Source organism: Phyllobates terribilis, unplaced genomic scaffold (assembly GCF_046119375.1).
Source record: "Phyllobates terribilis strain yellow unplaced genomic scaffold, ASM4611937v1 Scaffold_200__1_contigs__length_3551848, whole genome shotgun sequence".
Lineage (NCBI taxonomy): Eukaryota > Metazoa > Chordata > Amphibia > Anura > Dendrobatidae > Phyllobates > Phyllobates terribilis.
In genome coordinates, this window is record NW_027362960.1 from 1,657,071 (window position 1) to 1,684,997 (window position 27,927).

The following is a 27,927-nucleotide window of genomic DNA, read 5'->3' on the forward strand; positions in this document are numbered from 1 at the left end:
GCCTGTAGCTGCATGGGTGACAGAGCCGTGGTTGTTTAACAGGAGTGGTCCGCCTCTAAGACAGACAGGAATGCCTTGGGCTTCTAGTCCTGTTGACCTCTCCTGTTATCCGGACTTCACCTCTTGCAGCTGCATCCAGATAAGATCCAGAGACGTCGCTTTCTCTACAGTATTCTGAGTGTAACGGGTCTGTACTGACATCACACAGTGTGTAGCTGAGTATTCTGAGTGTAACAGGTCTGTACTGACATCACACAGTGTGTAGCGGTCGATGCCACGCTCAATCCTGAGCTTCACTGTGTAAATGTCACCTTGGAAAGTCTGATATCAGGTATTATGTCAAATGACACTCAGTATCAGGAAGAGATGATGGACATATTAAGCTCCACCTTGTTGTCTAAATGGATTGCTAGTCTATTCAATAACACTGTTATGAGAGTTTGTACAGTGTATGTGGACATCAGGCCTACAAGTGGTTACCTAATAACTTTGCAGGGGTCTGCACACCGGCCTTCCTGACCCCATCAACCTTTATAGTGCCTCACATCAGAGTAAATGTTAAAGCAATCCCTCTACACACATTATACAGACGAGCTGCAGACAACAATCCCAGACCCAATGGTAAATCTCATCATGTAGAAAAGGGGGTTGCAAATAAGGTTGTGAGCAGCGTATTAATTTACCCATTCATAACCCAGATAGGATAAGCTGGTAGAGGCGACTGATTATCTAGATGACCAGATCTTCCAGGTGCTTGATGTCCTTAATGCATCTAATATAATACAGAAGCAGCTGATTGTAGTCACTGACAACACACCATAGTGCTGAACTACCTGACCGCTATGGAGGGATGTGTCAGATCATCGGTCCCGCATGTTGTCATTACATGGACGTTATGGGAAATCTCCAGGTTAGGACTGATATACAGAAGATAATCGAGATAAGGGATAAGTGATTACAGCAACATGACGCAAACAAGGACTCCTGGTGGGAGAAACATTTCCTTTCCTGAATCCCACTAATTGGTTCAAGGGTCTAGGTGGGGGGCTCTCAGGGATTATATATACATGTATGCAATTATTATTATTCTGCTTGTTGATATATGTAGCCGTAAAAGCGCTGATCTATGTTACATCTAAGTTACTCAGGTTTATATGTAAGGAAAACCGTGTCACAGAACCCCTGATTGTATACTATGGACCCCAGACAAGAACAGATCCATTGTTGTGATACAATTATAGGTGTTTAGGTAGGAAACTGAGGTGAAGCAGGTAGGAAAGTCCCGAGGACACGACTAGCGCACTCCTATATACCTACTGAGATGCCATAATTGGTCACAAAAGGGGGGAAATGTGAGAGAAAAGAATCCATTTTGAGTATGTGGTATCCATCTTGTCTTGTAACTTCTGTGTAATGGTGATCAAGTAACACTGATGGGCAGTGAGGTTTCACATTACTATTCACTCCCCTAAGGTTACTATTGGTTCATAGGTCAGAGAGAACTATTCCTTTGTCTCTGACCCTATTTAAAGTGCCACATGTGTTAATAAAGCAGAAGTCTTTCCTAGTACACCATTATAAGGCTGTGCTGTATTGATTTCCTCGAGATCTCGAAAATATAATTTTAATATTTGGAGTTCGGAAGGCATAGAAGAGAGCGTATTTCGCTCACATCCCTTTGTATGTGATATTATTTGAAAAAATGTATGTGACACATTACCTTAAAGAAAAATAAAGAAAAATATACCTAAATAGAGTACTGGATATTTTAAGAAATGTTTAATAGGTTAGAGTAGAGTAGGGCCCGGACAGAAGAGTTTACCTTGTCGTGGCGGCGTCTTACAAAATCTTTTGGCCAAACAAAAGCTGCTGCTATGTATGTGATATGGTGTTCTATGGGAACTGTTAGGCTATGTGCCCACGATGCAGAAATGAAGCAGAAAATTTCTGCAGCATTTCTGCATCTCCCTGGCAGAAAAAAACGCATGCGTTTTTCCTGCAGAATACATGCGGATCCACATGCGGGTTCACATGCGTTTCCGCATGCAGATTGACAAGCACTTTCCAGGCGATAGCATCACTTGGAAAGTGAGTGCTTGACAACTAGGTCACACTGTATAAATCCATGCAAACAGCATGGATTTATACAGTGTGAACCGTAAAAATTAAAACAAATAAAGCTATACTCACCCCCGAGGTCCCGGCGTGGCTGCAGCGCTGCTTCCTGGCTGGTTCCCGGCTGCCGGCATATCGCAAGACAGAGCGGTGAAGGGCCTGCGGTCACATGACTGTGACGTCACCGAAGGTCCTTCAGCGCTGCTGGCATTCAGAGAGAAGACGCCGGACAGGTGAGTATAAACTTTGTTATTTTATTCTTTTTTCACAGGTACAATGGTACCCAGGTCTGGATGAGAGTCTCCTCTCCTCCAGAACTGGGTACCATCCGCACATAGAGACGCATAGAAGCCGCTTGTAAAAATGTACAGTCGCGGTTTCTGTGCGTCTCAATGCAAGTCAATGGCGGGAGTTCCGCTGCACTTCCGCAAAATTAAATGACATGCTGCGGATTTTTGTACGCAGCATAAACGCTGCGGAAAAATCCGCAGCATGTGCATAGAACATGCGGAATCCCCTTGGGGACCATGGGGTGCGGATTACCTAGCGTTTTACAAGCGTTTCCGCTGCGGAAATTCCGCAGCATAAACGCTTGAAAAACGCTATGTGGGCACACAGCCTAACGGTATGTGCACATGGTCAGGAGCTACTGTGGGTTTGACACTGCGTGCTTATGCAGAATCAAACCTGCAGCGGCCAGGTGTTACAGCATAGTGGATAGGATTTCTAGAAATCCCATGTCCACTATGGAACTCTGTGCACCTATGGAAACTGACATGCGTCGCGTCTTTCAGACCCGCAGCATGTCAATTTGTCTTGCGGGTCCACATGTGGACTTTCTACACAGAATAACATCTATGAGGAAACTCCGCATGTACAAAAAAAAAATCGCGCCACTCAATTGCATAAAATGAGGGCAGAAGCCGCACGACTATCCCGCAGCTTCGGGGCTGCAGGCGTCTCCTGAGCGTGGGCACATACCCTTAATGTGTGATTGATAAGGATGTGGTGCAGAAATGGAGTTTTTCCAAGAGTGGGCGGTGTGACTGTGGAAGGTTCGAGAAGTCGAGGTGGAGCTGGGGTGGAGCCTGGGCGGAGCCTCAAGGGTGCCCGAAATTTTTTTGCCAGTATGGGGTCTGAAATTACTGGTGGCAGCCCTGCTCATATATACATACACTCATATACTAATCTTTTATGATATTAAGGTCTTCTGGAGAGGGCTGCAGAACCCACTGTGGAGGGGACACAGCAGACAGGACTGATTTCAGCTTTCTGCCCCTGCGTGCTGTCCGATGCTGTGGACTCTCCTCCCCCACCCTCACCTCTTTGAGGAAATGATGCTGGCAAAAGAACAGCAGGAGGCAGAAGACCCCCTGTAAGTCCCTGCAGGAGGACAGACACAGCAGCCAATGAGCGCTCTCATCAGTCTGATGGGGCAGCGTTCATTGGCCAGCGGCCTCTCTCCTGCATGACATGCCCCCTTTTTCAATGCCCGCACTCTGCCCAGGGTATCAAAAATCATTACAGGTGGGAGTGGACGGGGTTAAGCAGCATCAGCCCTCAGTCAAGGGGCCCCATAGCAGCTGCGTGGTCTACTGCCTGAGCACTGCGCCCCTTCCTGCATGGGCCCCCCTCCACCTCTGGGCCCGGGTGCAGCTGCATCGGCGGTGTGTCCACCCCTGGCTGAACCCCTTGCTGCGGCTCTGAACAAATGTAATATTATTTACACACAAACGAGTGGTAAAGAAATCAGTGAGACACCTGTGGGATAAGAACGTAAGAACGCCCATTACACCCTCAGATGACTTCCCTCATGGGTACAGTGTCCGAAATGGGGTCACTTTAGGGGGTCGTATGTTCTTCACACCTCGAGGGCTTTGCTATTGGCCGCTCCGTACACCTCGTACACACGGCTCTGCTCCGTACGCCCCGTACACGCGCGGCTCAGCTCCGTACACCTCGTACACACGGCTCAGCTTCGTACGCCCCGTACACGCGCGGCTCAGCTCCGTACGTCCCGTACACGCGCGGCTCAGCCCCGTACGCCCCGTACACGCGCGGCTCAGCTCCGTACGCCCCGTACATGCGCGGCTCAGCTCCGTACGCCCCGTACAAGCGCGGCTCAGCTCCGTACGCCCCGTACACGCGCGGCTCAGCTCCGTACGCCCCGTACACGCGCGGCTCAGCTCCGTACGCCCCGTACACGCGCAGCTCAGCACCGTACGCCCCGCACACGCGCGGCTCAGCTCCGTACGCCCCGTACACGCTGTACACGCGCGGCTCCGCTCCATACACCTAGTACACGCGTGGCTCCGCTCCGTACACCTCGTACACGCGGCTCCGCTCCGTACACCTCGTACACGCACGGCTCCGCTCTGTACACCTCGTACACTCGCGGCTCCGCTCCGTACACCTCGTACACGCGCGGCTCCGCTCCGTACACCTCGTACACACGCGGCTCCGCTCCGTACACCTCGTACACACGCGGCTCCGCTCCGTACACCTCGTACACACGCGGCTCTGCTCCGTACACGCGGCTCCACTCCGTACACCTCGTACACGCGCGGCTCCGCTCCGTACACCTCGTACACGCGCGGCTCCGCTCCGTACACCTCGTACACGCGCGGCTCCGCTCCGTACACCTCGTACACGCGCGGCTCCGCTCCGTACACCTCGTACACGCGCGGCTCCGCTCCGTACACCTCGTACACGCGCGGCTCCGCTCTGTACACCTCGTACACGCGCGGCTCCGCTCCGTACACCTCGTACACACGCGGCTCCGCTCCGTACACCTCGTACACACGCGTCTCCGCTCCGTACACCTCGTACACACGCGTCTCTGCTCCGTACGCCTCGTACACACGGCCCTCTGCTCCGTACGCCTCGTACACGCGCGGCTCCGCTCCGTACGCCTCGCACACGCGCGGCTCCTCTCCGTATGCCTCGTACACGCGCGTCTCCGCTCCGTATACCTCGTACACGCGCGGCTCAGCTCCGTACGCTCCGTACACGCGCGGCTCAGCCCCGTACGCCCCGTACACGCGTGGCTCAGCTCCGTACGCCCCGTACACGCGCGGCTCAGCCCCGTACGCCCCGTACACGCGCGGCTCAGCCCGGTACACGCGCGACTCAGCTTCGTACGCCCCGTACACGCGCGGCTCAGCTCCGTACGCCCCGTACACGCGCGGCTCAGCTCCGTACGCCCCGTACAAGCGCGGCTCAGCTCCGTACGCCCCGTACACGCGCGGCTCAGCTCCGTACGCCCCGTACACGCGCGGCTCAGCTCCGTACGCCCCGTACACGCGCAGCTCAGCACCGTACGCCCCGCACACGCGCGGCTCAGCTCCGTACGCCCCGTACACGCTGTACACGCGCGGCTCCGCTCCATACACCTAGTACACGCGTGGCTCCGCTCCGTACACCTCGTACACGCGGCTCCGCTCCGTACACCTTGTACACGCACGGCTCCGCTCTGTACACCTCGTACACTCGCGGCTCCGCTCCGTACACCTCGTACACGCGCGGCTCCGCTCCGTACACCTCGTACACGCGCGGCTCCGCTCCGTACACCTCGTACACACGCGGCTCCGCTCCGTACACCTCGTACACACGCGGCTCCGCTCCGTACACCTCGTACACACGCGGCTCCGCTCCGTACACCTCGTACACACGCGGCTCTGCTCCGTACACGCGGCTCCACTCCGTACACCTCGTACACGCGCGGCTCCGCTCCGTACACCTCGTACACGCGCGGCTCCGCTCCGTACACCTCGTACACGCGCGGCTCCGCTCCGTACACCTCGTACACGCGCGGCTCCGCTCCGTACACCTCGTACACGCGCGGCTCCGCTCCGTACACCTCGTACATGCGCGGCTCCGCTCCGTACACCTCGTACACGCGCGGCTCCGCTCCGTACACCTCGTACACGCGCGGCTCCGCTCCGTACACCTCGTACACACGCGTCTCCGCTCCGTACACCTCGTACACACGCGTCTCTGCTCCGTACACCTCGTACACACGCGTCTCTGCTCCGTACGCCTCGTACACACGGCCCTCTGCTCCGTACGCCTCGTACACGCGCGGCTCCGCTCCGTACGCCTCGCACACGCGCGGCTCCTCTCCGTATGCCTCGTACACGCGCGTCTCCGCTCCGTATACCTCGTACACGCGCGGCTCAGCTCCGTACGCTCCGTACACGCGCGGCTCAGCCCCGTACACGCGTGGCTCAGCTCCGTACGCCCCGTACACGCGCGGCTCAGCCCCGTACGCCCCGTACACGCGCGGCTCAGCCCGATACACGCGCGACTCAGCTTCGTACGCCCCGTACACGCGCGGCTCAGCTCCGTACGCCCCGTACACGCGCGGCTCAGCTCCGTACGCCCCGTACACGCGCGGCTCAGCTCCGTACGCCCCGCACACGCGCGGCTCAGCTCCGTACGCCCCGCACACGCGGCTCCGCTCCGTACACCTCGTACACGCACGGCTCCGCTCTGTACACCTCGTACACGCGCGGCTCCACTCCGTACACCTCGTACACACGCGGCTTCGCTCCGTACACCTCGTACACACGCGGCTCCGCTCCGTACACCTCGTACACACGCGGCTCCGCTCCGTACACCTCGTACACACGCGGCTCCGCTCCATACACACGCGGCTCCGCTCCGTACACCTCGTACACACGCGGCTCCGCTCCGTACACCTCGTACACCCGCGTCTCCGCTCCGTACACCTCGTACACACGGTCCTCTGCTCCGTACGCCTCGTACACGCGCGGCTCCACTCCGTACGCCTCGCACACGCGCGGCTCCTCTCCGTATACCTCGTACACACGCGGCTCCGCTCCGTACACACGCGGCTCTGCTCCGTACGCCTCGTACACACGCGGCTCTGCTCCTTACACCTCGTACACACGCGGCTCCGCTCCGTACACCTCGTACACACGCGGCTCCGCCCCGTACACCTTGTACACGCGTGGCTCCGCTCCGTACACCTCGTACACACGCGACTCCGCTCCGTACACCTCGTACACACGGTCCTCTGCTCCGTACGCCTCCTACACGCGCGGCTCCGCTCCGTACGCCTCGCACACGCGCGGCTCCTCTCCGTACACCTCGTACACACGCGGCTCCTCTCCGTATACCTCGTACACACGCGGCTCCGCTCCGTACGCCTCGTACACACACGGCTCTGCTCCTTACACCTCGTACACACGCGGCTCCGCTCCGTACACCTCGTACACACGCGGCTCCGCTCCTTACACCTCGCACACACACGGCTCCGCTCCGTACACCTCGTACACACGCGGCTCCGCTCCGTACACCTCGTACACACGCGACTCCGCTCCGTACACCTCGTACACGCGCGGCTCCGCTCCGTACACCTCGTACACGCGCGGCTCCGCTCCGTACACCTCGTACACGCGCGGCTCCGCTCCGTACACCTCGTACACGCGCGGCTCCGCTCCGTACACCTCGTACACGCGCGGCTCCGCTCCGTACACCTCGTACATGCGCGGCTCCGCTCCGTACACCTCGTACACACGCGACTCCGCTCCGTACACCTCGTACGCACAAGGCTCCGCTCCGTACACCTCGTACACACGCGGCTCCGCTCCGTACACCTCGTACACACGCGGCTCCGCTCCGTACACCTCGTACACACGCGGCTCCGCTCCGTACACCTCGTACACACGCGGCTCTGCTCCGTACACCTCGTACACACGCGGCTCCGCTCCGTACACCTCGTACAAGCGCAGCTCTGCTCCGTACACCTCGTACACACACGGCTCTGCTCCGTACACCTCGTACACACGCGGCTCCGCTCCGTACGCCTCGTACACGCGCGGCTCCGCTCCGTACACCTCGTACACACGCGGCTCTGCTCCGTACACCTCGTACACACGCGGCTCTGCTCCGTACACCTCGTACACACGCGGCTCCGCTCCGTACGCCTCGTACACACACGGCTCTGCTCCATACACCTCGTACACACGCGGCTCTGCTCCGTACACCTCGTACACACGCGGCTCTGCTACATCCACACTGTAAACCCCTCCTGACCCCACACATAAACTTCAGCTCATCCAGCACCATGACAACCAGCACAGCAGAGTCCTGCATCCACTGAGGCCCCTGATCATGTGACCCCTGACTCCTCCCCTCCTGTGACCTCATCACAGCTCCTGTGCGCACAGAGCAGCCATATATGTGGTGGCGGCTCTGCAGGTGGAGGTATGTGGAGATCCCCCATTACTGGGCGCAGGGGGCATTAACCCCTTCAGCGCCGAGACTCTTTTGGGGTCTTGTGTTGCCCCTTTATAAGAATCATAAGGTTTTTGTTCTGTTTCCTGTAATAGATACATACGACCCAACTATGGAGACAGGAAGGGAGGAAACGTATTGTTCTCATAGTACAGGACCCCTTTACTGGCCCCACAGTGTAATGCCCCCATTATGCCCCTTATGCAGGATGTATGATGCCCCCCACACAGTGTATTGCCCCCATTATGCCTCTTAATACTGCATGATGCCCCCCACAGTGTAATGCCCCCATTATGCCCCTTATGCAGGATGTATGATGCCCCCATTATGCTCCTTATGCAGGATGTATGATGCCCCCACACAGTGTAATTCCCCCAATATGCCCCTTATGCAGGATGTATGATGCCCCCATTATGCCCCTTATGCAGGATGTATGATGCCCCCGCACAGTGTAATGTCCCCATTATGCCCCTTATGCAGGATGTATGATGCCCCCATTATGCTCCTTATGCAGGATGTATGATGCCCCCACACAGTGTAATTCCCCCAATATGCCCCTTATGCAGGATGTATGATGCCCCCATTATGCCCCTTATGCAGGATGTATGATGCCCCCACACAGTGTAATGTCCCCATTATGCCCCTTATGCAGTGTGTATGATGCCCCCACACAGTGTAATGCCCCCATTATGCCCCTTATGCAGGATGTATGATGCCCCCACACAGTGTAATGCCCCTTATGCAGGATGTATGATGCCCCCACACAGTGTAATGTACCCACAGTACCGCCTGAGGTCATACAGTTAGAATAGGTCCTGAGGTTTTACAGCTGGAATAATCCCTCTGGAATTGGTTTTACCTTTGCCTGCTCCCCTATATGTATACCCTCGAGCATGTATATGACGCGCCCCCTGGGTCGTGGGATACTCGGTGCCCGGCCGGTCATTGCTAGGGGAGATGTCACAGTGGCGGTGACCCGGTCCGTGACCCAGGGCGGTCAATAAAAAGGTGATAATTTACAGGGGATTTATAGTTTTTATATAAATGTTCATGACGCCACCTGTGGTATGCGGCTAAAGGGAGCCGCCGCTGCGGAGCAGGTCCTCTGGAGCTGTTGTTAATGCAGCAGAGTTGATTTAGCTCTCCACAGGTAGACCTTAGCTCCAGGGCTGTGCTGACATGTTATAGATGTTGCAATTGTGGTGCGGTGTAGTGCAGGGGGTGATGGCGCAGCAATTATTTCTCAGAGACAGCGGGGTGCAGTCTTCAGGGTTTACTCACAGTTGTTAAGTTCCTCAGGTTACACTTTCCGGATTACAACCACCCACGTCGTGCTGCGTTCACCGGACAGGGGTTCAGCAATCCCTCAGGTATTTCAAGAGTGCCTGACAGGACCCCGTTCTATATGTCCTTCTCAGCCGTCTTCCTGCGCTGGTGTGTGACCCACTACTCGGTAGCGTCAGCCCTCCCTGGGAAAAGGTGTACTCGGACGGCGGGCCGGTGTTTGTAGGGGTGGATGCAGTCGCGGCCTTGGCCCGGTCCGTGCCCAGGGCGCACACATTAAAAATATGGGCTTTAGTGGAAGAGTGGTTATTTGTCGACTACGCCACCTGTGGTTTCTGGTGAGGACCACCAGCGCTGCAGCAGTCCTCTAAGGCCGGTGTTTTGGCAGCCAGGATGTTATAGCTCCCCGCAGGTGGAGCTAGGCCTCAGGGCAGGGTAGAAGAAGTGCAGTGCAGAGGAATGGTGGTCACGGTGCTGCGCAGAAATGAGAGAGAAGAGGCGGTGTATGAAGTCATCCAGGTTTTTACTCACGGTAGACTTGTTTTCAGCCACAAAGCTTCTCTTTGTTCCTCACGGCATACTGCGGCCACCAGGATGGGGTTCAGCACACTCCGGGTAGCTCGGCTGCACCAGACAAGAACCCTGCACCGGAATGTTCCTCTCTCCTACCGTACTAGAACCGCCTCGTGCCCCATTAAAGTCCCGTACAGGTACTGCAATGTCCGTTGAAGGTGACTTCTAGCACTCGGACCGCCTAAGTCCTTTATTGGTGACTGGAGTGTAAACATGGCTCAAGGCTGGGGTTCCTCTGGATAGACGCAGATTAAAGGAATACAGGTGGTGACTCCGCTCCGTCCGTATTCCCCCTGGGATCCACTTCAGCCTCCGGACTTTTCTGACAGAGACATGGAGTACAAAGTCAGATAATCGGGGACTGGTACCCCCTTTTGTGGCAGGAGTCTCTCTGACCCAGTCAGAACAAGGGTAGCCGGTGTCGACTCTGCTCCGTCAGCACCCGTTGAGATCCTTTCGCCTGCGGAGCTCTTCTCCTCTGCTCCCCTCCTAGGCCCTCTTACTTGGACAGAGCTTGCTGTAACTCAATTCTGCCCAAGTCCCCAATCTCAAGGCCTGAGACCGGGCATCGCAGCCTCCTGAGGCATCTGCAGCTTGTACTGTCTGGCTCCTCCAGGGAACTGCGACCAAAGACCCTGTATTAAAGATGGACTCCATATTTATATGGATCCATTGGTGTAACCGTAAAGTGCTTCCTCCATCCTCACTAAGATTCCCCCTACTTTTGGTTCCCCCCATACTCCTCCATTCAGGACCGGGGCAGCACATTGTGCTCTAAACCCCCTTCAGAATGGGAGTGTGTAGTGTTGGATGTGTGGTGGGGTCCGGTGTGGTGCTCCATCCTTACCTCGGAGAGGAAGTACCACACCTCTTTCCATGAGGTGCAGTACACCTGTGGCGACTGAACCCTCAGGGGAGCCACACTGGCGCTCACCCTCCTTGCCCTGAGCCTCGCCAAACAATGTCCCAAGCCGGTATCCTCGGATCTTTCTGGGCAACCTGGAGTTTCCTGGATCCTATGTGGTTACCTTTTTGGCGACTTGAGTACGGATGTGGCAACTGCACCCTGAAAGTACAGAAGCCTTCAGTTTCTAGTTGAACTTTGTAATTGTCACTAGTTAGGGGCTGGTCCCCTCTGCGGCTCAATCCCTCCACCGCCTGGCAGATTCGGGTGTACGGGTGGCCTCCAGCACTGCCCGTACCCCTGGGATCCCTTCCTCGTTCCTGGAGCCTTCCTCCGGCTCCTCTCCTACTCAGTCTGTCCTGGGCCTCTCTCTAGGCCCTCCTCCTGAGCCGAGCACCTGCAGAGCTCCTGCTCCCAACTCTTCCTCTCAGACTGCTCTGACTGACTGACCTGTCCTTTCAAGATGGCTTCACTCTATATACTGTCCTAACAAGTGCTCATCTGAACTTCTTCCTCCACCCACACCCACTACATGGTTCCCCCTACTTTGGTCCCCCCCCACTCCAGCCAGGGACAGGGCTCAGCAGGAAGCGCGACGCATCTTGCCCCTCCTGCTGGTCTGGAGTAGTGTAGTGTTGGATGCAAGTGTTTGGGTCCTGAGCAGCACTCTATCCTTACCTGAGAGTGAGATACCACACCTCTGGGTGAGATGCAGTACCTCTGTGGCAACTGAACTCGCAGGGGCCCCACATATACATCCATGTAGGGGAGCAGGCCTTACTAGATATCGAGGCTTTATACAGTAATATACCGCATGAGGCTGGTATCAGAGGAGTAAGACATTTATTGAAATCGAGATCAATGGAGTGTAGCAGACATAATGACTTCATGGAGAATCTTCTAAAATTCACTCTTACTCATTACGTATTGCTTTTTGACAGGAAGTACTTCCACAAGCTCAGGGGTACTGCTAACCTATTCCTGGGCTGGTGGGAGGAATCTACAATATTCAGGGATGATAATAAGTCATGACATCCATATATTGGGGTATGATACAAATATATTGACTACATTTTTATCATCTGGTCAGGGACGAGTGAACAATGTTTTGAATTTGTCAGGGAACTCAATATCCATAGAGTGGGCCTGAGATTTATATCAGAGTTTAATTATTACCAGTTGCCGTTCTTGGATGTACTAATCAAGAAAGATTGGGATGGGACCCTAAGAACACACATCTACCATAAACCTTCAAGCACTAATAAACTATTGAAGTGGGATAACCACCAACCCATCTCCATAAAAAGAGGAATACCCAGGGGCCAATTTTTATGGTTGAGAGGGTACTGCTCTAATGTCACAGATTTTAATATACAGGCAATAGACCTGAACATCAGATTCAGGGAAAAAGGGTACTCATGGAACATTTTGGATTTCACGTCGTTTGCAGAAAAATGGGAGAGCCAAACGCTCCTCCATACCAATCCATGAGACCAAGAAAAATATTGGACTACACGAGTAAGAAAAACTTATGACAGAGTGACTGTATCTTTCATATCCTCAGAAAACACTGGGATATACTTGTGACTATCCCGGACCTGAGGGTGCTGTGGGATCTATTCCTACAATAACTTTCAGAAAGGGTTGGTCCATTAGGGACCATTTAGTGCATAATTTCTATAAAAAACCTGCACCCAAGGGGACTTGGCTAGATAGAGGAATCTGCGGTTTCTTTAGATTTGAACGACATTGTACATGTAATTGGATGAGACCATGTAAATGTTTCTTGAGCTCCTCCATGGTTGAAATCTTTTTTCCAGTGGGATTATTCGAACTGTAAAACCTCAGGACTAGTATATATGGTCACATGCACCTGCCCCCTAGATTATGTAGGCAAGATCAAGAGGGAGTCTAGGAGGAGGTTGGGGGGCATTTGGGTGATATATGCCATGGTTGGGAAACCCCATTAGCGAGAGACATGAACAGTGTACATTGCGGTGAAACCGGAGACATCTCCTTTTGTATCATTGTGGTTGTTAAACCCAATGTGAGAGGAGAAGATCACAATAGATGTATCCTCAAAAAAGAAAGTGAGTGGATTGTTAGGGGCCAGTGAATCCAGTCTAAGGGACTCAATGAGAAAATTTCCTATGCCTGTTTAGTGTGAATACAGACCCATTCTGGATTATATTTTTGGATTGTATACTCTACCCATTGCTACTTGGTTCCCTGTGAATGGGGTTTACATATTGTTGTACTTCGAGATATCTGAGCTTCTATATCTGAATTATTACTTATCAATTATATTCCACTTATACTATTTCATAATTAACAAGTGTGGTGATCCTTGTGTATCTCTAATTGTGCAATAGAGGGGAAATTTGACCATTTAGGAATATACTGAGGGCCATCATCCCATATTTTTTGTAGTGATAAAGTAGATCTACATGCTTATTGCATGATGGGAGAATGTGCAATATTTGTTTTTAGTTTCCCATGACGCTGATCTCAGAGATAGAAAAATCTTATGTTGGTGGAATGCAATCCAAAACCATTATGCTCTCTGGTGTGGAACGCATGCTTCCGAGACTGTGATGCACTCCGGCATGGAACGCACATATCCGGGCACGTTTGTGCTTTCTGCCCGCCCGTTGTTTTGTGCTGAATTGTGGGGAATACTTGAGAATTTATTTTTGTTCTGTCTTTAGTTGATCCCACTGATACATCAGATTAGTCCTCAGAGAATTATAATTAGAGGAACCCATGGACACATTAGGATATGTGAAGCTGACCTCCGCTCTCCTCTATTTCCTTTGAATTTATTGTGTGACCTGTATTTCAAAACAGTAGCTCTTGGTTTGTTTCATTTCCATGTGTAAATTGAATTTGACTCGTAGTCTTTGATATCTCTTTCAAACTTAGTTTTTTTGATGTCTGAGATCCATCCTCCAGACTTTGTAAATTCTTTTGCATATTTTGTTTGAGTTTTGTATCCATAAAGGCTTCTACACTAGGCGGAATACTTTCAACTAGTTATTTTCAAGAAACAAATATCAAACGCAATGTGACTTGGTTATCCTATAAGTTTTTTTTTTAAATGTGGACATACACCCTGTAAAACATGCAACTATGTTTATAAAACCGACACATTTGAAGAAAACCTAACGGGACAACAATTTGCAATACACAATTTCATCAATTGTAACACTATAGGGGTCATCTATTTAATAGTGTATAGAGAGTTAACTACAATATGTGGGATGCACGTCAGGTCCGCAAAAAACTATATTAGCAGACAATTATCCAACGCCATCAATCCCACAACATTAAACGTGTCTGTGGTTTCAAGACACTTTTTTCACAAAAACAACGCGGGTGCTCGGGTTCAACATATTGCGGATCGGATAGACAGATTGTTGGGTGGAGCTGGGGAAAACCCACTGTTCATGGTACGCATTGGTACTAATGACAAAGTTAGAGGGAGGTGGAAGGTCCTTAAAAATGAGTACAGGGAAGCTGAAGACCAGGATCTCAAAGGTGGTGTTTTCACAAATACTGCCGGTGCCACCTGCGTCACTAGAAACACGTCGGGAGCTTAGAGAGATAAATCAGTGGCTTAGAAATTAGTGCAGGAAGGAAGGGTTTGGGCTCATGGAGAACTGTGCCGATTTCGCGGTTGGCTACAGGCTCTACGGTAGGGATGGGTTGCATCTCAATAGGGGAAGGTGCAGCTTTGCTGGGGGAAAAAATGGTCAGACGGATGGGGGAGCTTTTAAACTAAGATCTGGGGGGAGGGTAGTCATGCTTATAAGGGGTTAGATAGACGAGACAGAGTGGGAGAGTAGGGGCTATGGAGGATCTAGGGGGAGCTGGGATAAGCAAGGAAAGTAAGGAGTTGAGTAGGAAATTTGCTAATTGTATTAAATGTCTACTAGCAAATGCAAGAAGTCTTGCAAACAAAATGGCTGAACTGGAGACTCTTATGTCGGTCAGAGAATACGATGTGGTGGGTATTACAGAAACCTGGCTGGATGAAAGCCATGACTGGGTGACAAATATAGAGGGATACACTACATTTAGAAAGGACAAGAAAGAGAAAAAAGGTGGAGGTCTGTGTATTTTCGTAAGATCCAACTTAAAATCTGTGCTCAATGACAACATTGGTGGGAGCTGCGACAATGTAGAGTCAATTTGGGTAAATGTACATGGGGATGGCAATAATGGAAAGCTGCTAAGAGGAGTTTGTTACAAGCCTCCTAATATAGCTGAACTTCTAGAGGACGAAATGTTGGAACAAATTAAAAATGCAGCAAATAATAATAGGGTCCTTATTATGGGGGATTTTAACTATCCAGATTTTCATTGGGACATAGAATCTTTTGTGCTAAAAGCTGCAAATTCTTATCCACAGTTCAGAACAATTACCTCTCTCAGTTGGTAGATGAACCAACCAGGGGAGGTAATCTGCTGGATCTGGTGCTGTCAAATAGACCAGATACAATTTCAGATCTAGAGGTCCGGGAGCATTTGGGAAACAGCGACCATAATATGATAAGTTTCAATGTAATATTTAATAAAACATTTCAAAACGAAAATGCTAAAACCTGGAACTTTAGGAAAGCTGATTTCAACAAATTAAGGGAAGAACTTAATTGTGTAGACTGGGACCATATCATGGTAACTGGGAATACCAAATGTAAATGGGTGATGTTTAAGGAAATACTACTAGATTCCTGTAGAAAATTTATACCCTGGAATAAAAAGGAACCAGGAATAAAAAGAAACCATTATGGATAAATAAGACAGTACAAAGTTTAATAAGACAAAAACAAAGGGCATTCAAAATCTTGAAGGCCGAGAATACAGAAATAGCATTTCAGTAGTATAAAGACCTAAATAAGAAATGTAAAAATAAATCAACCTAGCAAAATTATCTACAGAGAAACAAATTGACAGAGACATTAAATTCCCAAAAATTTTATGCATACATCAATGCCAAAAAGAGTAAATCAGATGGTATTGGCCCCTTAAAAGACAATAATAACAAGATAATTATAGAGGACAAAGAAAAGGCTGAGATATTAAGCAGACACTTTTCATACGTGTTTACCAACAAACAGTCTGTTTCAGGGTTCTTTCAAGAGGGCAAAAATCAAAGTTCACCTCCTAATATAAATAGTTTAACACAAAAAGAAGTACGCCTGCGTCTGAGAAAATTAAACATTGTCAAATCCCCTGGACCAGATGGTATTCATCCACGGATACTGAGGGAATTGAGCTCAGTAATTGACAAACCGCTGCATCTCTTATTCTTAGACACTCTTGTAACAGGGGTAGTGCCACAGGATTGGAGGATAGCAAATGTACCGATATTTAAGAAAGGTAAGAAGGTGGATCCAGGTAACTACCGTCCAGTAAGTCTGACATCAGTAGTGTGCATAGTTTTTGAGGGCATCATAAGAGATGACCTGCAGAGATATATTGCAGAGAATAATATAATAAATGATAATCAGCACGGATTCATGAAAAATAGGTAGTGTCTAACCAACATGTTGGGGTTCTATGAGGGGATAAGTGCAAATCTAGATGTTGGTAATGTGGCTGATGTGATTTACCTGGACTTTGCAAAGGCATTTGATACTGTACCACATAGCAGCCTTATACTGAAGCTACAGAAGCAATGACTTGGGGGAACTATATGTAGATGGGTAAGGAATTGGCTAAATGATAGGAAACAAAGAGTCGTCATAAATGGTACATTCTCTAAATAGGACATAGTCAGCAGTGGGGTGCTACAGGGATCTGTGCTAGGAACAATTCTTTTTAACCTCTTTATTAATGACCTTGGGAATGGGATTGTAAGTAAAGTGCCAGTTTTTGCTGACGATACCAAACTATGTAGGATATTAAAATCTGATCTTGACATTACGATATTGCAGAACGATCTGGATAAGATGACTGAATGGGCAAACACTTGGCAGATTAAGTTTAAATGTAGATAAATGTAGAGTAATGCACATAAGATGGAGTAATCCTATTGCTGCATATACATTAAGTGGGAGTATACTCAGGACTACAGAACAGGAGAAGGATTTGGGTATTCTGGTTACAAGTAAGCTGAGAAGCAGTGCTCAATGTCAAGCAGCAAAATCAAACAAGATTTTAGGGTGTATAAAAAGAGAAATAAAATCCTGCAATCCCAACGTATTGTTACCCCTTTATAAATCACTGGTGAGGCCACATCTGGAATATGGGATCCAGTTTTGGGCTCCACATTTTAAAAAGGATATTCAGAAGTTAGAGTCAGTTCAAAGGCGGGCAACTAGATTATTATATAGAATGGTAGACCTCTCATATGATAAGAGGTTGAAAAAGTTGAGCTTGTTTAGCTTAGAAAAACGACGCCTCAGAGGGGATCTCATCTACATGTATAGATATATGTGTGGTCAATACAAAGGTCTAGCACATGACTTATTCCTTCCAAAGACTATACTAAGGACCAGGGGGCAATCATTACGGGTGAAAGAAAGGTGATTCCGGCACCTAAACAGGAAATGGTTCTTTGCACTAAGAGCAGTTGGGCTGTGGAATTCCCTACTACAGTAGGTAGTAATGGCAGACACTATATCAGCTTTCAAAAAAGGGCTGAATGATTTCCTTGACACAGGTAATATTGTGGGTTACAGTTAAATTATACAAAATGTTACACCTATAGTAGTACATTTGATCCAGGGTTCTTGTACTGATCGCTTTTTCTCGGGGTCAAGAAGGATGCAAATTGTCTGAATGTGTCCTGGGGTTTTTGCCTTCTTCTGGATCAACAGATTTAAGTACAGGGATTTTAGTAATACCATATGAGTAATACAAAAAATAAAACTAATTAAAAAACTATAAACTGGTTCATTTGTAACTGTAATAGTGCAATAATAATAAAAATGGTAATACATTTGTGAGGCCTGGTTCCAGTAAGTTAGTTTAGTGTTAGCGTAGGGAGTGCAATTGGGGGAGAAAGGTTGAACTTGATGGACCTAGGTCTTTATTCAACCTACGTTACTATGTTACTATGTATAAAGGGGATATTTTATCCTTCAGATTTTAGGAATAGAAAAGGCTTATAAACCATTAAAAGGTGGAGATATGAAAAGAAAAATGTTGAATAGAGAGTCACATTGGATTTTTAAATTACAAACTAGAGCCCCACAGGGAATGAACATCAGACAGGATTTAATATTACAGTGCAATTAATTGTATTTGTTTTTGATTTTCAGTGATTTTATTGAATATCTCATGCATGAGTTGTATTTGTGTATTATTGTGACGCTGAGTCACTTTTCACAGCCAAGCTGTGAGACAGAATAGCCGAGGAGTCCGGAGTTAAAAGCCAGGAGGGTACGTCATAAACAGAAGGAAGAGGCTAAGGCTTAGTCAGGTGACGTTATGTTGGTCAGAATACCAGGAGGATAGCGGATCAGAGCAGAAGGGGTTAAACAGACGGATGGTCAGAACAAGGTCAGGCAACAGAATATCAATACACAGAACACTTAGGTACAGAGAAACAAACCTCACACTAGCTGAATGTACGTCTGGCAGAGGTCAGGGAGAAACAGCTAGTTATGTAGCCTGGCAGTCACCTGGAATGAGGAACACCTGGAGATAGCCAGTGCCACCCAGTCTCAGATTGGACAGCCGAGCAGGCAATCATCACACTGACAGCTTCAGCACGCCTCTATACCAGATTGGACCACCGAGTTGTCAAAGTAACGACAGCTCCAGCATGCCCCTGTACAAGATTGGATGGCTGAGTTGTCAGTAACTGTATCCCAGACACAGTGAGGGGTGGAACCTTGACTGTACCCCCTCTTCTAAGGGAGGCCACCGGACCCCAAGGCTTCCCAGGAAACTTTAGATGGAAGGCCCTGACTAACTGATCGGCCTTCACATCTCAAGCAGAGACCTAGGATCTCTCCTCTGGTCCGTATCCCCTCCAGTGGATGAGGTATTGGAGGGAATTTCGGACCCTACGAGAATCCACCACCCTCTGAACCTCATGCTCTAAGCCATCGTCGACTGACGCTGGAGGAGGCGGGGATGAGAGAGATAATACCGAAGGGATAAACGCCTTTAATGGGGATTTATGGAAGACATTAGGGATGCGAAGGGATGGAGGAAGCTTTAATCTGAATGCCACTGGATTGACCACCTCAACGATCTCATGTGGACCAATAAACTTTGGACCCAATTTTGCAGACGGCACTTGAAGTTTAAAGTTCCTGGATGACAACCAAACCTTATCCCCGATCTTAAAAACAGGACCCACTGAACGTCTTCTATCGGCCTTCTGTTTTTGGCGAGTCTAAGTGGTCCAATATTCTTCTGAACCTCCTTCCAGACATCTCCAAGTATTTGTACGGCAACTTCCACCCCAGGACATTTAGAACTAATCCTAGAAAATTCACCGAAATGGGGATTCAATCCATAATTACAGAAAAACGGAGAGGTTCCAGTAGACTGTACTCGACTGTTAAATGCAAATTCAGCAAGAGGTAAAAACGAAGACCAGTCCTCCTGCTGAGCTGCCACAAAGCACCTTAAAATTTGTTCCAAAGATTGATTTGTCCTCTCAGTCTGACCGTTGGTCTCAGGGTGGTAAGCAGATGAAAAGGACAAGTTAATCCTGACCTTATTACAAAAAGCTCTCCAGAACTTGAAGACAAATTGTACTCCCCTATCAGACAAAATGTTAAGAGGGATACCACGTAACTTACAATATGAGAAATAAACAACTTGGAGAGTGTCTCTGCATTAGGTAATCCTGACAAAGGAACAAAATGAGCTTGTTTGCTGAATCGGTCAACTACCACCCAGATAGCAATTTTCCCACCAGACAGAGGCAAATCCATGATGAAATCCATGGACAAATGAGTCCATGGCCTTTCTAGAATTGGCAGTGGAGCCAATTCCCCGGACGGCCGGATGTGACTGACTTTAGCGCGTGCGCAGGCATCACAAGCAGGTACAAAATCTTTGATATCATTATGCATGGACAGCCACCAAAAAAGTCTGGTAATGACTTTCCATGTAGCAGTAACCCCAGGTTGACCACTTAAGACGGAATCATGAAATTCTTGTAACACACACAATCTTAGGTACACAGGCACAAATGATTTAGATCCTGGAGTGTCCGGAGAAGCCAATGACTGGGCGTTATGGATCTCCTTTTCCAATTCTGAGGTTACCATAGAAACCACAATACCCTGAGGAATAATGGAGGATGGAGGTTCTGGAGGAGAAACTGAATCGAGACTACAAGATAATGCGTCAGCTTTCTTAGACCCTGGTCTGAATGTAATGCCTCTGTGGGAGTTTATCTTTTAGCTGATTCAATGTAAGCTAGATTCTTCTGATCAGTGACCACAGTAACTGGATGAACCGCTCCTCCAAAAAATGCTTCCATTCCTCAAAGGCTAATTTTACAGAAAGTAACTCACGATTCCCAACATCATAACTTGTTTCTGCCGAAAATTATTTAGACAAAAAAGCCCATGGACGCAAGTTAGTCAGAGTTTTGGACCCCTGCGACAAAACCGCCCCCACTCCGACCTCCGAAGCATCCACCTCTACAATGGATGGCTCTTTGAGATCCGGTTAGATCAGAATGGGAAGTGGCATGAAACACTCTTTTCATTTTTCAAAAGCCCTGATAGCACTCTGTGACCACACCTTGAGATTTGCCCCCTTACGTGTAAGGTCAGTAAGAGGTTATACAATCTGAGAAAACCTCTTGATAAATTTCCTATAATAGTTGGCGAATCCCACAAAATGCTCCAAAGGCTTGAGATCACGAAGCTGAACCCAGTCAATTATGGCCTGTACCTTCCAAGGGTCCATCTTAAACCCTTCTGCTGACAAGATGAACCCCAAGAATGAAATTTCCTGAACAGAACAAACACATTTCTCAAATTTAGCACACAAAGAGTTCTCACTTAATCTTTGTAACACAACACGGACATGTGCATTTAATAACCCAAATGGCATGACAAGTAGTGTTGAGCGAATTTGTTTGGCATTTAAAATTCGTGTTTGTGTGCAGGGTTCCGACTTTTTCGCGACAAAAAATCAGCTCCGAAATGCTGAACAAATTCGCTCAACACTAATGACAAGGTTTTCAAACAGACGCTCAGACCTTAAAAACGCTGTTTTCCACTTATCACCCTCCCGGATGTGTATCAAATTGTAGGCCCCTCTAAGATCAAGTTTAGAGAACACCATAGCTCCCAGAAGCTGACTATATAGGTTGTGGATGAGTGGAAGTGGGTACGTATTTTTAACCATGATTTTGTTGAGTTCTCGGAAATCGAGGCAAGGATGGAGACCCCCATCTTTCTTTTTTTTACGAAGAAAAAAACGGCAGCTACAGGAGAGGAGGAAGGACGGATATGACCCTTCTGTAAACTTTTGTTAGCATATTCTTGCCCATTCAGGCCCAGACAAATTGTAAAGGAGAGCTTTAGGCAATTTGGCACAAGGAATAAGATCAATAGCACAATCATAAGGATGATGGGGAGGTAGTATCTTCGCCTCTTTCTCCAAGAACACATCTCCAAAGTCCTTCAGGTACCTCGGCAGATCCTTCAGACTAGCGGAGTATATTTGTTCAGTTTTTAGACATTTCTTGCAACAATTAGGGCCTCATTTAACAATCTCCCTCTGACACCAATCAATAACAGGATTGTGAATCTGCAACCATGGAAGCCCTAGTACCAACCCAACAGGTAAATTATCCAACACAAAACATGAGAAGGATTCAAAGTGGAGTGCTTCCACTTGAAGCATTAAATCCACTGTTACCTTCTTGATTAAATTCCTAGATAATGGTGTCTTGTCAAGGGTGAAGATTTGCATGAGTTTTTCTAAACAAACTGTCCCTAACCCTAACTTCAGAACCAGTCCCAATTCAATAAAGTTAGCAACAGACCCACAGTCAATGAAAACCCATGTTGATAACACCTGTTTCTAAAAGTATAACACTGTATTTATCAGTACTTTAGAAGAAAAAGGTTCCTGGGAGTCTGGGTGACCTCCTTGGCCATCACTCACACTCAGACGTTCTCCTGATGGTTTGCTAGCTTGAGGGCAAGTAGGGCAATTCTTGATAAAATGTCCAGAGAGACCACAGTACAGGCAGAGTCCGAGATCTTATCTACGTCTACAACACGAAGACTGGCAACTTTAATCTCCAATGGCTCCACCTCCGGTAAATGGACCTGCTCCGGTGAAATATAATGGGCAGCTTGTTGTTCCTCACATCTCTCATGGATTCTACAGTCCATTTGTATGGCTTGGGTAATGGCCTCTGCCAGGGAACAATGAACTTCATGGAGGATCAGGGCATCCTTAAGGGTTTTGGAAAGGCCTTTGTGGAACTGGCACCTGAGAGCTGCATCGTTCCACAGAACTGCAGTGGACCATGGCCGGAACTCAGTACAGTAGTCCTCAGCTGCACGACCCCCTTGAGCCAGGTTCATGATCTTAGCTTCAGCGACCTGGATCCTGTTGGGTTCATCATATACCAGTCCTAAACTGTCAAAGAAGGCGTCAACAGAAAACCGTTCTGGGGCTTGTGGGGACAAGGAAAATGCCCAAGTCTGAGGGCACCCTTGCAGAAGGGACATGATTATTCCCACCTGCTGGAACTCCTCTCCTCACGATCCTACAGCTCTCCCTGAAGACCCTAAGCTGGTCTTTTTCTCCAGAAAATTTAGCAGGGAGGTCTAATACAGATTCGGGAGAGACCAACTATACATCAGAGGGTACTAACGTCACTGTCACTGCCGGCAGTGGAGGGTTATCCGAGATTTTCATTAGATTAGTTATCTGACCCTGCAACTGACATTGTGATGACTCCAGACTCTGGCATTTCTTAGCCAGATCCTGAGTCATCAGCTTCAAATTCACCATATGGTCACAGAGCGTGTGAACAGTCTCCATACAGATGAAAAAGAAAAACGTATTGGCCAGACGTAATGTGACGCTGAGCCAAGTTGTGAGACAGAATAGTCTAGGGGTCCAGAGTAAAAAAACAGGAGGGTACATCATAAACAGAGGGAAGAGACAAAGGCATAGTCAGGTAACATTACGTTGGTCAGAATACCAGGATAGTGGATCAGAGCAGGAGGGGTTAAACAGATGGATGGGCAGAGCAAGGTCCAAGGTCAGGCAACAGAATATCAATACACAGAACACTTAGGCACAGAGAAACAAACCTCACACTAGCTGAATGTACGTCTGGTAGAGGTCAGGGAGAAACAGCTCAGTTATGTAGCCTGGCAGTCACCTGGAATGATGAACACCAGGAGATAGGCAGTGCCTCCCAGTCTCAGATTGGACAGCCAAGCTGTCAATCAACACACTGACAGCTTCAGCACGCCCCTGTACCAGATTGGACCACCGAGCTGTCAATCAAATTACCGACAGCTCCAGCATGCCCCTGTACAAGATTGGACAGCTGAGCTGTCAGTAACTGCATCCCAGACACAGTGAGGGGTGGAACTGTGACAATTATCTTTTTCTTCCATACAGTACAGGGTCAAATTGTCTGAGAAGTACTCAGAAATCAGTGGACACCCAGGAAAGGGAATGATATAAAAGTATCACAGAGACTCACATGTTGTAAATCAGGAATAAGCATTGGTTTCCTATGTCGGCACTTGGTGGTATGCCATCACAACTGTTTTTATGAATTTACAATAAATGTGAGGTTTTAACAATATAGACAATGCTGGAGAATCCATCTCTCCTCCTTTCTCTACTTGAAATTTCCCTGACCAAGGCGGCTCCATGCGGTGATCTTCAGACAAGATGCATTGAATAAACAGTGAGCTGACCTCCCTCTCCATTTTCCCATTATATGCATGTTTTCCCTATAGTGACGAATATTTATTTTTGCTAAAACTATGATATTTTCACTTTAAAACTTTTATTAAACCTTTTTTTAAACAACTCCCATTAGTGCGATTATACAACATACAAACCTTTGATTGCTCAGGTGATGCACTGTACTACTGTAGTGCCGTGTATTATCACTGCCTGTCAGTGTAATACTAACTGCCCCATACACATGAGATAAGTGTTGGCTGAACGGTCATTTGGCAGACGGCTATCTCTCCCGACTCCCCCATACATACAAATATTCCAGCTTTCCTGTGGTCTGTATGACTGACTGCATTTGTAGGGAGGCCCCCAAATTCATTATATAGTCGACCAAAACCCCCAAAATCAGTGCTTTCATTCAACTTTTGTCTAATGTTTAAGGGTGGCGTTAAAAGGTAACTTATTGGATGCTGCCTCTGGCCCGGCCTAATAATTGCAGGCCCAGAAACCATTATTAAGCACTATTGAGCATTTGGGAAAGAAGGGGCATTGGGCCGAACTCTTGTCACACCTTCTTAGATGGCATGTTTGCTTTTTGCAGGAGCAAGTGGTTAAGCTGCCAGGGATTTTGTTGCAGCCGCATCTGTGCCATCCCTGCGGTGTACATCTATGTTCTGGTGCCCAAAAGAGTTCATATAAAAATAAAAACCAAAAACAAATGTTTAACGTGTTAAAAAATAAAAAATGTGTCTTCTGCTTTTTGCATGTTTTTTCTTTTTACAAGAATTGTTGGTGACAATTTTATTTTAAAACATTTTAATATCTGCTTTTTTTTTTCTTCTTGTAATATTGGAAAGCCTAAGGCCAGAAATAAACCCCATAATACACTGTACACGTAGACTTTGGTATCAAATAATTACTGTCCGCGGTGTTTGTGCAATCAAAACAAATTTTATAAAAACCTCAAACTTCTGTGTGTGAATCAGACATGAGCTGTAACTTGATAGAAGATTGCAGTCTGGGGAAGACAGGAAACATTCATACAGACAGCCGGTGGTGATGTGTTTGTGGTGCCCCTGAAGGTTCAGTCGCCACAGAGGTATTGCATCTCATCCAGAGGTGTGGTACCTCACTCTCAGGTAAGGAAGGAGTACGGCTCAGGACCCTAACACCTGCATTCACTACACCACATTTCAGAGGGCAGGGAGAGATTGCTCCTATGGGAGAGCACAGTCCCTGGTCCCTGGCTGGAGTGGGGGAAACCACAAGTAAGGGGGAACCATGTAGTGGATGGGGTGGAGGAAGTAGAAAAGAGGAGCACTTGCTGGGAGCAACATAAAAGAGGATGGAACCATCTAGAAGGCAGCAGTAGTGTCAAGTGGAGAAGTGACAGAGCAGAGGCTCTGCAGGAGCTCTGCTCCAGGGCTGGGCCTAGTCGGGAAGGTCCAAGCCTGAGTGGAAAGGAAGAGAGAGGGGCAAGGGAGGCTCCAGAAGGAGAGAAGGGATCCTAGGGGTACGGGAAGTGCTGGAGGCCACCGTACGCCCGAATCTGCAGGAACGTGGAAGGATCAAGCCGCAGAGGGGACCGGCCCCTTAACTAGTGGAGAACTACAAGGCTCAACTAGAAACCGGAGGCGTCTGTACTTTTAAGGTGCAGTTGCCCACAACCACAGTTAACAAACCAGAAAAGGTAGCTACATAGGGCCCAGAGGACTGCAGGTCGCCCGCCAAGACCCGAGGCTACCGGCTTGGGACACTGACTGTGAGACGTAGGGCAGGAGGGTGAGAGCCAGCGCAGGAAGACGACTGAGGAAGGCACACAGAAAGGGGTCCTGATAAATGCTCTGGAAATATCTGAGGGTGGACCGAGCCCCACTCTGAGTAAGCACAGGACGACGAGGTCCAGTACATTGGCGCCTGTAACTTGAACTGCAACAACCGTGAGTAAAGACCCTGGGACTGCACTATACTGACTCTGTGGTTATTATTGCACTTCAACACCCTGCACAACCACCAGCATCCACACTCTGCCCTGAAGCTAACTCTTCCTGTGGGGAGTCACACTATCCTTGCTGCAAAACCACTAGCTTCAGAGGACTGTTCCGCAGCAGCGGCCCCCCTTTAGCCGCATTCCACAGGTGGCGTAGTCGGACTCTTTATAAAACCTATATATAAATTCTCCTTGGATTGACCACCCTGGGTCATGGACCGGGTCACCGCCACTGTGACTACAACCCCCAACATCTACCGGTCCGGCACCGAGTACCCCACGGCCCAGGGGGTGCGTCATGTTCAGTGACGGTTTGTGGCTAAATATGTTTTTAGAGCCGTAGTAGAAGTTGTTTCCTCATGTAGTTATTTCTCATGTCACGTGTAATGAATATCTCCTGCAGTATTGCTAATGCCAATTCCAGTATCGGAAAATGAGACGAGAATTAGCTTTATGGAAGATAAGTCTATGAGAAACGTATTCAGCTGCAGACTCCGAGGAAGAAATTGCTTGTTGTCTGTGGCCTAAAATATAAAGGTATTATTACTAGATGTAAAGAAAAAACTAAATACTGTAAAATAATAAATCTCCTTATATGTTTCCCCTCATTATCTCCAATAGTTGTATTATACCAACAGGATTTTTATGATGTTCCATCAGCTCATCTTCTCGTCATTCAGGTACCTACAACACCGGATCCTCTCAGTGGAGATCTTCTATATAAGAATATTTTCCTGATTTATCCATCAAAGATGGATATGGATAGAGACAAGATGGCGGAGAGGATATTACACCTCACCCTAGAGATCCTCTTCCGGCTTACTGGAGAGGTGAGAGATTCTAATGGCGTCACATTACATCATTCTTATCTATGGGAATAACAGATGGACAAAACTGGAGAGGTGAGGACTCTGGAAATGTCTGTAGTGAGATTTATTAATGTGTCTCCATAACCAGGATTACACAGTAGTGAAGAAGACCTCTAGTGAGCGCTGTCAGGCCCTTGTGTCTGAGGGATGGGGAAGACCCCTGAGCCCAATCACGGGGCCTCCTCCTCAACCCCTGATGCATGAGGACATCAATGACCAGAAGATCCTAGAACTCACCTACAAGATGATTGAGCTGCTGACTGGAGAGGTGCCACTGCTGGGAATGCGGGGACATTATACAGTAACACTATGAAGGGATCGGGGGGATGACTGTATCATTGTATGTGTCAGGTTCCTATAAGGTGTCAGGATGTCGTCATCTATTTCTCCATGGAGGAGTGGGAGTATTTAGAAGGACACAAAGTTCTGTACAGGGACGTCATGATGGAGACTCCCCAGCCCCTCACATCATCAGGTAATAGACAAGACTAAATACACACGGCCTACAATTATCTGTATGAAAATAATTAATTCAGTCCCAGTATGTGTTTCCTCCAGATCGATCCAGTAAGAGGACAACACCAGAGAGATGTCACCGTCCTCTTCTTCCACAGGACTGTAAACAAGAAGACCCCAATGTTCCTCAGGATCATCAGGTAGATGGAGAGAAGGTGTCATGAGATCTCCCCTATGATGTGTAGATGGCTGTGAAGGTCTTGTGTTCAGTCTTGCTTTATCCACCAGTATTTATATTTGTGTAATGAGAACGGTGGAGATGACGGGATTAGAGCTGATCATAGATGTGACTTCTCCATCTGACTTTTATAATATTTGTTCCAGAGTGAAGATCAGACCCATACTACAGAGACATATGTGAGGGGTGATGAGCGGTGTAAAGAAGAGATTCCTACATATGACTACCCAGGTGAGTAGTAACCACTAAATGCAGAGAAGTCACAGATTCTTCTCAGTCACTGGCTGTGGCTGTTTTATCAGTGGTGTAGTCTGGCCGTATCACAATCGTGGATCACCATTTTGCAGCTTGACCACAACATTCTCCT

General features: G+C 48.5%; 1 protein-coding gene and 1 pseudogene across 1 annotated transcript; both read left to right on the forward strand.

The window, feature by feature from the left end:
* LOC141213637 (uncharacterized) overlaps positions 1–27,927 on the forward strand; it is an 81,967-nt pseudogene that overhangs the window by 41,677 nt on the left and 12,363 nt on the right.
* On the forward strand, positions 8,254–27,211 carry LOC141213635 (oocyte zinc finger protein XlCOF29-like). The gene is made up of 3 exons (XM_073665249.1): positions 8,254–8,346; positions 26,678–26,827; positions 26,955–27,211. The coding sequence occupies exons 2-3, from the start codon at positions 26,750–26,752 to the stop codon at positions 27,177–27,179; spliced, it is 303 nt and encodes a 100-aa protein (XP_073521350.1). The 5' UTR covers positions 8,254–8,346; positions 26,678–26,749; the 3' UTR covers positions 27,180–27,211.

Bases quoted from the DNA above. Each gene is read 5' to 3' on its own strand.
- LOC141213635 (XM_073665249.1), top strand. From the start codon at position 26,750: ATGGATATGGATAGAGACAAGATGGCGGAGAGGATATTACACCTCACC. The intron at 26,828-26,954 runs GTGAGAGATTCT...CTCCATAACCAG, and splicing joins TCTTCCGGCTTACTGGAGAG to GATTACACAGTAGTGAAGAA.